A 13683-nucleotide genomic window follows, 5' to 3' on the forward strand; every position below is an offset into this window, starting at 1 on the left:
TAAACTAATCGCGGCAGCTTTCAAACAGAGAATGAACTAAAAGTGATTATTAAAGGAAGAACAAGACCCTTCAGACCTGTGGGCCTCATCCAGTCGCTCTAGGTAGCATATAAGTACATCTCTCGGCCGGTGATTGTCTTCACCTCAGCTCAGCAGCTTCATCCCAAGAAGCCATTCACTACTGCACAAGCTAGGCTTTTTGAGATTACTTACAATGGAGGGCATAAATGATGTCAACATGGACAAATCAGATGAGATCATCATGCCGGGGTTCCGGTTCCATCCTACCGATGAAGAGCTCGTTAGTTTCTACCTCAAGAAGAAGATCCAGCAAAAGCCTATCTCTATTGAGCTCATCAGGCAGCTGGACATCTACAAGTTTGACCCGTGGGACCTCCCAAGTAAGCTTGCATCTTCTTACCTCTCCTTGTTATACATCTTTTTTTTTTCTCTCTTTAACAGATTGGAACGCAATTGACTTTTGAGAATTCCATAGATTGTACTAGTTTCTTCCAAGGGGAGCTAGGAATTAGGATGCTGATTCAACATAAGTTGGTTTCACCTTAATCTTTAGTTAAATAAGTCCTGGGCTCATCCGTTCACTGGAGGTTCAGTTGAACGAAATCAGTAGTAGTATTGACCATCGTCTCATCACAAGCTAACCTACAGTACATAGATGGGTTACTCACCTTACTGCTGCAAAGTCTAACTTCCATGTCCCTTCTCAACGACAGAGCTTGCGAGCACCGGTGAGACAGACTGGTACTTCTACTGCCCGAGGGACCGGAAATATCGCAACAGCGCGAGGCCAAACCGAGTCACAGCAGCTGGGTTCTGGAAAGCCACAGGAACAGACAGGCCGATCTACTCCTCCGAAGGCACCAGGTGCATAGGCCTGAAGAAGTCCCTTGTCTTCTACAGAGGCAGGGCAGCAAGAGGGATCAAAACTGACTGGATGATGCATGAGTTCAGGCTTCCTTCGCTCACCGATCCATCACTTCCCAAGAGACCAATCGATAAGAACATCCCGCTCAACGTAAGCATTTCAATTCATAATATGTAGTTACAGAGCTAAATTCAAATGTTATGCCAAATTCTTAAGGTCACTTTTCTGTTGCCCAAAACAGGACTCTTGGACCATATGTAAGATCTTCAAGAAGACCAGTTCGATGGCACAGCAAATGGCGCTGTCTCACACTTGGGGCCCTCCATTGCCTGGGACAACTGAGCAAGATCTCTTCTCTGCAATGCAACCGGTGCAAGCTTCACATTTTGCTTCGGAGAGCTCCTCCCGCTCATTGCATGTTGCAGAGGCACCAGCAAGTCAGTTCAACAGCAAACATGGGTTCCAGGGACAGCAGCAGCTTCAGAAACCCAGCAACACACAGGATGGCTCTTCATGCAAGGTCATAAGCTTTAACTGCAATCCATCTCTGGAACTGGAAGGTCCCACCATCTTGCCATTCCAAACACAGCCATCACAGAAGCCCGAGCACACTGCACCACCGCTCTTCAACATGCAGTTTGGTCAGCCTGAGCAGCAGATCACTGGATTTCTGGCTGATTCTTCTGCAGATGTAAATGCCGGCATGAGCTGCAGGAACCAAGAGTCATCCACAATGAAGCATGGCAATACTTTCAGTATGAACAATGAGTTGGAGGCTCCAGGGAAACTCACTTTCCCATTCGATTTAGGAGCAGACTCTTCAGATGACTGGAAGTGCAACATGCCTTGGGAATCCTTTCTTAGCCCAACTGTCCCTGCTGAGATGCCACAGTACTAGATACCTTGCCCTACACAGAGTCCGAGGTTGTGCGCCACCTTCATCTGTTAGCATTTCTGTTAGCAAAGATAGGCAGCAGCTATTGTTTGTTCAGTTTTGAGTTAGATGCACTGTACATAGTGAGTTATATATACACTTGTTAACAGCAGAGCTAACAGAGAGAAGATGGGTGTATTGTGTATATCAGTATATATTTTAAGCTGAGTGCTATTGTGATGCTGTACTTTGTGTGGAGAGTAATGAACATATATAGAAGTTACAACATGGATGGGAAGCTTCACAAACTTGCAATGGATTGACAAACTCTGAAACTGATTTTTTATCTGAACTTTGAACAGAGATGATCCTGTTTCTGAATTCATGTCTTCATTACCCTTATCAAACACGATCTCTTTCCTTTAAACCGCAATTACCAACTAAGAATATTCGCAGCCAATAAATGGTCACACAAAGCAGAAAATCATACGAACTTACAGTTCTAAGTTGACCGCCAAGGTCAATCTACCCGATAAATGCAATGAAAGATGGATTTTATTTGTAAATGACAAGTTAAATTAAGCTCAACATGATAACTATTACACTAGGAGACAAAATAAACAGTATGAATTGTTGGAAGGAAAATAAATCACAACTCGAGAATGATCATCATTTGTAGTACCTGAACTTCAATAGCAAAGGTCTTGGATTCATAAGTAACAACAGCTACAGCAAGCCCAGCCAGTATTTCGAAATCAGAGGCATGCTCAGTTAAGAACATCTCAGTAAGATTCAGAACAATTTGCACACCAAATTCTGACATTTCAAATACACCATCTGACCAAAAAAAGCAGCCATAAGTGGCATATACGTATTTGCCAGTTTGCCTTGGGGTCAGTTTGTGGCCACCGGCCGGCGCCTCCCCCCACTTCCTCTCTTCGGCTCCAGAACGCCGAAGAGCGCCGTCCCCAAAGCGCGGACCTCCCTCCCCTTCCTCCTGCTATCTGGTCGCCGGCTCTCGTCTCCGGCGCCATCAGACTAATCCGTCGAGCGTCGACCGCGGTAGCCCGACGGCGGCCGATCGGGGATGGATAGGTGGCTTCTAGGGAGGAACTAGAACGGCGACAACTAGCGACGGAGGATCCCAGCCGGCCGGCGACGTGTCTCCGATCTCCGATATGGTGGGGTTCGAGCAGAGCATCCACGGGAGTAAGAGGAGCTCCGCTAGTTTTTTTTTTTAGGTAAAGGAGCTCCGCTAGTGTGGTAACGCTAGCCCGCTCGGCCCATGCAATCGAGGCCCAGAAATGAGCCCGCACCAGCAACTGGGCTGGTTCTGCAGAAAAGAAAAGCTTTCGGGTGTGTTTGGTTTTCTTTTTCTTTTTGTCATGGGGTGTGTTTGGTTTATGCCCCAACTAGCCCCACCAATTTTTTATATTCCTCAAAAAAAGCCCCACCAATTTTTTGGTCATGGCGAGGCTCATCAAAATGAAAAATCTAAGACTACTAAAAAATAAAACAAGAAAAGAAATTGAACGGTTAAATTAATGCTCCCTAATATTCAACTGACCTATTAATTTCTTATAATGTACTCTATTTTCTTTGCCAAATAAGCCATCAAACTTCGGCATTTTCCCAAAAGTCTTTGTAGACCTCTTTCCGATGATTTTTTTCGTGTAATTCCAAATGTGAAGCAAGTCTCTGTATCTTATTGGTGAAACTGAATACTTAAATTTCAATAAAACTCATGTTTTTTTAATTAGCTACAGTATGCTGAAAGAAACAAAAATGGCATACAAAAGACAAATGTGTGTTACATTTGTCAAGAAAGATCCCGTATTTTCACGAGTAGATGTATGAGGTAGGGTTGCTACTGGGTCATACTAATAAGCAAATTAATTAGAGCGTACACAATGGTGCCATATTAGAAGTGACATCTACAATACATGCTGAGATGGAGGAAAGAGAAAGCTAAAGAAAAATTTGCCTTTTCTTAATTAAGACATGATCTCTTAGCAAGAAATCTCTCATCACATATTTAGGGATATCTGTTTGGCAGAGATAACGCTAAGAGATATACATCTCTAAGTACATAGGTCGTTCGTTCGATCGCTTCCACCTCTCCCTCGAACCTACCCCCCACTCAATTTTCACGACTTTATATATTTATCATGGCAAAAATTTAAGATCTTTTTGCCAAGCCACCTTAAGTTTTGTAATACATATAGAGACGTGTCATGGCAATCTTATTTTGTATTCATCTATATATGCTCATTTCATGGCAATTTACATGGCAAGCTTTTTCAAATGTTTCTGCAATGGGCAACTTTTGTAAGTTTATACTACATTTTTCATAATTGTTCTCATGGCATTCTTATTGCATTGGCCATGGCATTTTATTTATGCCTACAATGGCAAATGTATTTAAAACACCATGACAATTGTGTTGACCAAGGCATTTTACTTATGGCTACCATGGGACAAAATACCATAGCAATTTTATTTACACCTAGAATACATGACATTAATTTATTTTTTTGAGATGATCACACAACAATTAAGAACTCACAAGGCAAAAAAAATATGTCAACTTAATAGAAGTCTTTTGCATATTTACGAAGCTTCTTTTACTTGGCACCTTCTTGTATATAGAGCATGCTTTTCTTATCTATACCATGGCAATTTTATTTACACCTAGAATACACGGCATTAATTTTTTAGATGATCACAAAACAATTAAAGAACTCACATGGCAAAAAAAATTATGTCAACTTAAAAGAAGTCTTTTGCATATTTACAAAGCTTCTTTTGCTTGGCACCTTCTTGTATATAGATCATGACTTTTTTTTATCTATACCATGGCAATTTTATTTTTAATGGCATGGCAATTTTATTATTTGGATCATGGCAAATTTCTAAAAAACAAAATGAACAAAGTACAATCCAAGTCGCTCACATGCACGAGCACACAGTCATCCATATGAACGCACGCACGCACACGGTACCACCACGAGCACCTCCAAGAGACTAAGAAAGCATAAAATCTTGAGATTTTACAAAGTCATCACATGCGCCTCGCAGTCGACGTTCCCTGGTGGGTTAGGGATTCCATTATCCTCCTAACCATCCAACCACAGGTTGGTTTGCAGCAAATTTCTATTTGTGATCTTATGTTATGACAAAAAATATGTAGACCATGTCATTTTTATTCTTAAGATCATGAAATTTTTTTTGTCATGGAAATTTTAATATCTCGATCATGGTAATTTTTTATAATATATTCCCTAACTTTGCCATCTTTTTTTCTTTAGAATGAACGAATTCCTACTTCTGAAAATTTCAATAATCTAAAATTTTGGAAAAAATAGAGAACATTTTCCCTAATCTCGCCATGTGCAATTGTACCTTACCCTTAATTTAGATAATGATAGTTTTATTGTAGCTAGCATTGCATTTTTTATTATGCAGACTTTGGCAATTTTATTACTATCATGGCAATTTTAGTTTCAAAGGCCTTTTTCTGTGGTGCTAAAGCTAGGTCTTTTTTCAACCTTTTTCTTCCTTGCCCATGTTGTAGCGTCAAAAAAATTGACCTAGCGGAGAGGCTCTCGGTGAGTTTTTTTTACGTATAAAAAGCTTTATTTCTCAAATGATAACAAGATCGTTTACAACAAGTTGAGAAGTAAAGTCCGGGATTGAGCTATCCCAAAACTCCGAGAGTCTACTAGAGAGGGAGCATTTAGCTATATAATCAGCTACTTCATTTGCTTCCCGTAGGCAAGCAATTATTTCGTAATGAGCAACGTCTAGTCCCAATTCTTTTCCTTCGAGTACAATAGATGAGTCCTGCCCCGAGTACTCTTCCATATTAAACGCTTGGACCGCATTAGAGCAGTCGGATTCTATCTGGAAAGCACTGCAACCGATCTTAGAAGCAAGGTAGAAATCATTACGAATGGCCATCATCTCCGCAGATTCTGATGTTGTCACATGCGGTATAAACCAGCTAGCTACAGCAATGAAATCACCGCGATCATCCCGCGCAAATAGCTCCGGTACCTCCATTCATATTCTCATAGCAAAAGGACGCATCCACATTTATCGTCACTACTCCCCTTCCCGGTTTCTGCCACATGTGATCACGTTTTCTTATAGGCTGATTCACCGCAAGTGAACGGTAAAAATTCGTGGCAAGGACTCGGATTGAAACAGCTGTCCGATTCGGTGGTGGGATATGTATCTCCTTTACTATCTGTCTCCTTTGCCACCATGTGTACCAGCTAGCCACTGCCATTAGTTCTGCCATCGGTAAGCCCTCTGTGCTTTCATCTTTATACATTAGAGTGCTCATCGTGAATGAGCCTGATCTGTCCTGTAGAGCTGCGTTTTGAATCTTAGTTTTTAAACCAAGTTTCTCCCAAATCTCCAAGGCTCGAGCACATTGGAATAGATAGTGTTGTGGGTCTTCATAGCCAACCCGACAGACCGGACACTGCCGGGAGACTGGTATATGACGCCCTGCAAGAGTTCCAAAACATGGTAGAACTCCTCGGATAACTTTCCACACAATGTGCTTGACCTTCATAGGCACTCGAAGAGCCCAAACATGCTTCCATATGTCCTGTTCTCGGCTCCCTAGTGGATAAGACAGATCCATATGTCGCCCAAATTTGTGTTTAAATTCTGTGCGATAAGCCGAACTGAGAAGTTTCCGGTCCGGTTATAATGCCATGAAACAAAGTCATCCATGATATGTACTCTCAGTGGGATTTGTAGGATTCTGTACACATCAACCGGCCAAAAAAACATCACGAATCAACACCTCATCCCACTGTCCTGTATGTGGATCAATTAATTCTTCCACTGTTGTCAACATAGTGGATCCCCGCGGTGTTATGATTTTTTGGGACTTACTTGTTGGTACCCAAGGATCTTGCCAAATGTTTATATGTGATCCCGTACCCACTCTCCAAATACATCCTCGTTTGAACGTTTGAATCCCAGCAACAATACTCTTCCAAGTAAAAGAGGAACCCTTCTTCGGCCCTGCTTTCAATATATTCCCATCTGGATAGTATTTAGCACTGAGAACTCAAGCGCACAAAGATTCTGGATTCTGGATCAGACGCCAACACTGTTTTGCTAGTAAAGCAAGGTTAAAACTGTGAAGGTCTCTAAACCCCAGTCCTCCTTTCCTCTTTGGCATGCACAATTTCCACCATGCAAACCAGTGCATCCGTTTCTTCTCCTCACTATCCCCCCACCAAAAACCTGTCATTTCATCTATTATTGATTTACAGATTCCTTTTGGCAATTTAGAAACTGACATATCATATGAGGGGATTAATTGGGCCACTGCTTTCAACAAAATTTCCTTTCCTTGGACTGAAAGTACTTTTTCCTTCCACCCTTTAATTCTCTGACAAATTCGGTCAATCGAATGCTGAAAACAATCACTTCTGTCCACACCTACAACTGTAGGAAGACCAAGGTATTTGTCAGATAGAGCTTCTGTTAATATGTCAAGGTTCCTGCACACATCTTCCCTGACGACAACATTTGTATTGGGGCTGAAACAAACACTTGATTTTGCAGTACTTACAAGCTGTCCAGAGCTTGCACAATATACATCTAAAACCCTCTTCAAAGCATTTGCATTCTGCACATTTGCCTTCATAAGAATGAGAGAATCATCTGCGAAAAGAAGGTGGGAGATGGATGGTGCATTACGACAGACTTTAATACCTTCCAGGCCACCCACCTCTTCCTCACGGGCCAACATGCTCGATAATCCTTCAGAGCAAAGAAGAAATAAATAAGGGGACAAGGGGTCGCCTTGCCTTAAACCTCTAGTGGGTATTATCTCATCCGTTTCTGCACCATTAAACCTTATCTTATAACTTACTGAGGAAACACACTCCATTATCATCTCAATCCAACCCAGATCAAAGCCGAGTTTTAACATCATTTGCTCCAGGAAACTCCACTCCACACGATCATATGCTTTCATCATGTCTAATTTGACTACACAATACCCATTAGAGCCATGAGTTTTTTTTCTTTATTGCATGAAAGCATTCATACGCAATTAGCACATTATCTGTTAAAAGTCTACCAGGCATAAACGCACTCTGTGTGGGGGATATGATCTCAGGAAGTACTTTCTTTAACCTGTTTGCATGCATTTTAGAAATGATTTTATATACCACATTGCATAAACTGATTGGCCTGAACTGTGTAATTACCTCTGGGCTATCTACCTTTGGTATTAATACAATATTTGTGTGATTCCATCCTGCTGGTACTTTCCTCATCTGTATTGCTTGGAGGACCTCATCAGTGAGCTCCTCCCCCTAAATGTGCCAAAATCTCTTGTAAGACTGCATGTAACCCATCCGGCCCAGGTGCCTTCATGTCTCCAATTTGAAATAGTGCTTTTTTGACCTCTTCTCGGGTGTATGGAGCTGTTAACAAGCTGTTCATCTCTGGCGTTACACGTGTTTTTACTGCCTACAACAATTGTTGATCACAATCCACACCATCAGAATGAAAGAGACTATCAAAATAATCACGAATCAGTGGGCTGAGGTTGTTATCATTCCCCTTAGTCCACCCATTATTATTATTACAGAGTTTTTTTTATCATATTTCTCCTCCTCCTTGCTGAGGCAAATTGGTTAAAGTACTATGTTTTACGATCGCCTTTCCGAAGACATCTAACTCTACCACGCTGGGCCCAAAAAAATTCTTCCTGGTCCAGTAGATTTTCAATGAGGACCGAGAGTTCTTTTTGCTTTGCCCTGCCCTCCTCCGTATATGGTGCCTGCATGAGTGCCTCCAAATCCTTCTGAGCTTTGTTGAGTCGGGCCCTTGGCCCTTTCAAAGTCTTTCTATCCCAGTCATGCAGGTCACGGTGGACTGAATCAATTTTTCCTTTCACAGATGGGTGCAAGCCTCGCTGCACAGCCTTTTGCCAAGCTGTCCTTACAACTTCTTCGACAGTTTCCTCTTCTAGCCATCTGGCCTCAAACTGGCGCTTAAACTTGGGCCTGTTCTCCACGACTCCAGAGAGATATTCAGTGTCTAGCAAGATGGGTCTATGGTCAGATTTCCCCATCTCCAGGTTACACAAACCTGCATACGGGTGCATACCAATCCATTCAGCGTTTGTAATGGCCCTGTCCAAGCGTTCCTTCAGTCCACCTCTAAACCAAGTGAACTTATCTCCAACATACCCCACGTCCTCCAAGGAGCAGTCGGAAAGAGCATCCTAGAACGCTACCAGTAGGTATTGATGTCTTGGCACCCCTCCCTCCTTTTCAGAAGGCAGTAATATTTCATTGAAGTCACCAGTGATAACCCATGGAAGCCTTGAGTATGCATGTAGATCTCGTATGTACTGATAGGTACGATCCTTATGCTCCCAACTAGGTTCTCCATAAATTCCTGTTAGCCTCCATATGTTTCCATTTGTCTCATGGACATTCACATCAATTCCTGCAAGAGTGGTGGTTTGGGAGTAGATCCTGACCTTCTTCTTCCAAACCATCAATAGCCCACCCTTTCTTCCATCTGGACTTGGTACAATTATCTTTTCGTCCATGCCAAGCCTCCTCATCAATGCTTCTGCCTTTTCATCATCCAAGTGTGTTTCAAACAGAAAAAACACATCGGGTTTATGCCGCCTCTGGATATCCAGAAGCAACAGAACTGTCGGGGTGACTAATATGCCCTGACAGTTCCAGCTAATGATCCTCATTGGTCCCGGCGATCACCCTCGAGGGGTGTCGCTGATACATCAGTTTGCAGGTTAACAGCAGTTGAGTTTGCCTTCAGTCTCTTTGGATCATGGATATTCTCGGGTGTACTCATCTGACTCTTGTCAACCTTTTCACTTCTCCCAGATTCCAGTAGACCAACTTTCTCGTTTACAAAACCTGGCGGTGGAGTTAAAACCTCCCTCCCTCCATGTTGTATCACTGCACCATCATGTCCAATAAGTCTCTTTTTGCCAGCGGAACAACAGCCCCCTGGTTGGTCATCCTCCTGTCTAGCTCCATGTCATTCTGTCCTTTGGGATTTGGGTCCTCCGGATCTACTCGTTCTCTTTCGAGCCCCCCATCTCTTCCCATAGGCCTTCCTGTTGGAAATATGCCCTAGAGGCAATAATAAAATGGTTATTATTATATTTCCTCGTTCATGATAATTGTCTATTGTTCATGCTATAATTGTGTTATCCGGAAATCGTAATACATGTGTGAATACATAGACCACAATATGTCCCTAGTGAGCCTCTAGTTGACTAGCTCGTTGATCAACAGATGGTCATGGTTTCCTGACTATGGAAATTGGATGTCATTGATAACGGGATCACATCATTAGGAGAATGATGTGATGGACAAGACCCAATCCTAAGCATAGCACAAGATCGTGTAGTTCATTTGGTAGAGCTTTTCTAATGTCAAGTATCATTTTCTTGGACCATGAGATTGTGCAACTCCCGGCTACCGTAGGAATGCTTTGGGTGTACCAAACGTCACAACGTAACTGGGTGGCTATAAAGGTGCACTACAGGTATCTCCTAAAGTATCTGTTGGGTTGGCACGAATCGAGACTGGGATTTGTCACTCCATATGACGGAGAGGTATCTTTGGGCCCACTCGGTAATGCATCATCATAATGAGCTCAATGTGACTAAGTAGTTGGTCACGGGATCATGCATTACCGAACGAGTAAAGTGACTTGCCTGTACGAGATTGAACGAGGTATTGGGCAATCGAATCTCGGGCAAGTAACGTACCGATTGACAAAGGGAATTGTATGCGGGATTGCTTGAATCCTCGACATCGTGGTTCATCCGATGAGATCATCGTGGAATATGTGGAAGCCAACATGGGTATCCAGATCCCGCTGTTGGTTATTGGCCGGAGAGTTGTCTCGGTCATGTCTGCATGGTTCCCGAACCCGTAGGTCTACACACTTAAGGTTCGATGACGCTAGGGTAATAAGGAAGATTTGTATGTGATTACCGAATGTTCTTCAGAGTCTCGGATGAGATCCCGGACGTCACGGGGAGTTCCGGAATGGTCCAGAGGTGAAGATTTATATATGGGAAGTCATCATGCGGTCGCCGGAAATATTCGGGGGTATACCGGTATTGTACCGGGACCACCGGAGGGGTTCCAGGGGTCCACCGGGAGGGTCCACCTGCCCCGGAGGGCCTTATGGGCTGTATGTGGAAGGGAACCAGCCCCAAGTGGGCTGGGGTGCCAACCCCCCTTGGGCCCATGCACCTAGGGTTGGGGGGAACCCTAAAGGGGGCGCCCCCCTTGGCTTGGGGGGCAGGCCCCCTCCCCCTTGGCCGCCCCCCTCTAGATCCCCTTTGGCTTGGGGGGCTGCCCCCCTTCTCCCTATAAATAGAGGGGCGAGGGGAGGGCTGCAGCACCACATCCAAGGCGCAGCCCCTCCCCTCCCCAACACCTCTCATCCTCCGCAAGAGCTTGGCGAAGCCCTGCCGAGAACTGCCACTCCATCACCACCACGCTGTCGTGCTGCTGTTGGAGCCTTCTTCCTCAACCTCTCCCTCCTCCTTGCTGGATCAAGGCGTGGGAGACGTCACCGGGCTGCACGTGTGTTGAATGCGGAGGCACCTTTGTTCGGTGCTAAGATCGGATTCGGCCGCGATCTGAATCGCTACGTGTACGACTCCTCCAACCACGTTCTTGCAACGCTTCCGCTTAGCAATCTTCAAGGGTATGAAGATGCACTCCCTCTCTCTCGTTGCTAGCATCTCCTAGATTGATCTTGGTGACACGTAGGAAAATTTTGAATTATTGCTATGTTCCCCAACAGTGGTATCAGAGCCAGGTTTATGCGTAGATTCTATGCACGAGTAGAACACAAAGTAGTTGTGGGCGATGATTTGTTCAATTTGCTTGCCGTTACTAGTCTTATCTTGATTCGGCGGCATTGTGGGATGAAGCGGCCCGGACCAACCTTACACGTACTCTTACGTGAGACAGGTTCCATCGACTGACATGCGCTTGATACATAAGGCGGCTAGCGGGTGTCTTTCTCTCCCACTTTAGTCGGATCGGATTCGATGAAGAGGGTCCTTATGAAGGGTAAATAGCAATCGACATATCACCGTTGTGGCTTTTGCGTAGGTAAGAAATGTTCTTGCAAGAAACCCATAGCAGCCACGTAAAACATGCAACAACAATTAGAGGACGTTTGACTTGTTTTTGCAGGGTATGCTATGCGATGTGATATGGCCAAAAGGATGTGACGAATTATATATATGTGATGTATGAGATTGATCATGTTCTTGTAATAGGAATCACGACTTGCATGTCAATGAGTATGACAACCGGCAGGAGCCATAGGAGTTGTCTTAATTTATTGTATGACCTGCGAGTCAATGTAAGCGCCATGTAATTACTTTACTTTATTGCTAAACTGTTAGCCATAGTAGTAGAAGTAATAGTTTGCGAGACAACTTCATGAAGACACGATGATGGAGATCATGATGATGGAGATCATGGTGTCATGCCGGTGACGATGATGATCATGGCGCCCCGAAGATGGAGATCAAAAGGAGCAAAATGATATTGGCCATATCATGTCACTATTTGATTGCATGAGATGTTTATCATGTTTTTGCATCTTATTTGCTTAGAACGACGGTAGCATAAATAAGATGATCCCTCATAAAATTTCAAGAAAGTGTTTCCCCTAACTGTGCACCGTTGCGAAGGTTCATTGTTTCGAAGCACCACGTGATGATCGGGTGTGATAGATTCTAACATTCGAATACAATGGTGTAAGCCAGATTTACACATGCAATACACTTAGGTTGACTTGACGAGCCTAGCATGTACAGACATGGCCTTGGAACACGGAAGACCGAAAGGTCAAACATGAGCCATATAGAAGATACAATCAACATGAAGATGTTCACCGATGATGACTAGTCCGTCTCACGTGATGATCGGACACGGCCTAGTTGACTCGGATCATGTATCACTTAGATGACTAGAGGGATGTCTATCTGAGTGGGAGTTCATTAAATAATTTGATTAGATGAACTTAATTATCATGAATGTCGGTGTACAAGAGCAGGGGTACCCTTGTATCCCGAACTTGTGCACGGGCAGTTGCAGCTCCCCGCGGCAAGGCTTGCCGGGTGACCGCCAAGATCCTCCATGGTTCCTTTGGAGCCATTCAAGAACAAAGTATTCAAGACCCCGACAAGAGGAGCTTGCCGGGAAGGCAGACCAAGACCCCGGCAAGAGGAGCTTGCCGGGAAGGCCAACCAAGGCATCCCAAGGAACTTGCCGCGACGCACCACGCGTCCCGGCAAGGCCCGGTGAGCGACAACCTTCCGGATGCGACAAGACCAGCGACCGCGGCAAGGCGCTTGCCGCGGCAAGCAACTACTCCGTACCTGCGCTCCAGCACATCCAACAACATGTCGCCCTGGGACCCTTCCAGGTGTACGTGGCGGAAGCTGTGCAGCCAGGGGTGCGTGGTGGTAAGCGGTGCTGACAAGATAGCCATCGTGGCAAGCGGTGGCGTCCTTGACGGTCGCTTTATGCACTGTTTGGGGCGACGTAGACGGGCATTTAATGCCTTTGTCCCCTGCCGTCAGGGTTAGGTATGATACACTGTACAAGTAGCTATACCAACCACAAGTTCTTTCTCATTTTTACCCTTGCCTACGTTGACACCTGTCGGTGACCCCTTGAGCATATAAAAGGAGGCCCATGCACAATGTAGAGGGGGGGGGGGTCGAACATTTCAAAACACTCACGCTCGGTCTCGTTAGCTGATAGAGTGCACTGTAGCATTCATCGCTCCCGAGCAAGAACCCAATACAATCAGACAAGCAGCAGTAGGAGTATTATCTCTCCGGAGAGCTCCGAAG

General features: G+C 44.4%; 1 protein-coding gene across 1 annotated transcript; it reads left to right on the plus strand.

Annotated features, from left to right (window-relative positions):
- The first annotated feature begins 214 nt into the window (after positions 1 to 214).
- LOC123116738 (protein FEZ-like) lies at positions 215 to 1784 on the plus strand. The gene is made up of 4 exons (XM_044537657.1): positions 215 to 401; positions 735 to 1036; positions 1128 to 1446; positions 1576 to 1784. Exons 1-4 carry the CDS (start codon positions 215 to 217, stop codon positions 1782 to 1784), a joined length of 1017 nt encoding a protein of 338 aa, XP_044393592.1.
- Positions 1785 to 13683: the final 11899 nt, after the last annotated feature.

Source organism: Triticum aestivum, chromosome 5B (genome assembly GCF_018294505.1).
Source record: "Triticum aestivum cultivar Chinese Spring chromosome 5B, IWGSC CS RefSeq v2.1, whole genome shotgun sequence".
NCBI lineage: Eukaryota > Viridiplantae > Streptophyta > Magnoliopsida > Poales > Poaceae > Triticum > Triticum aestivum.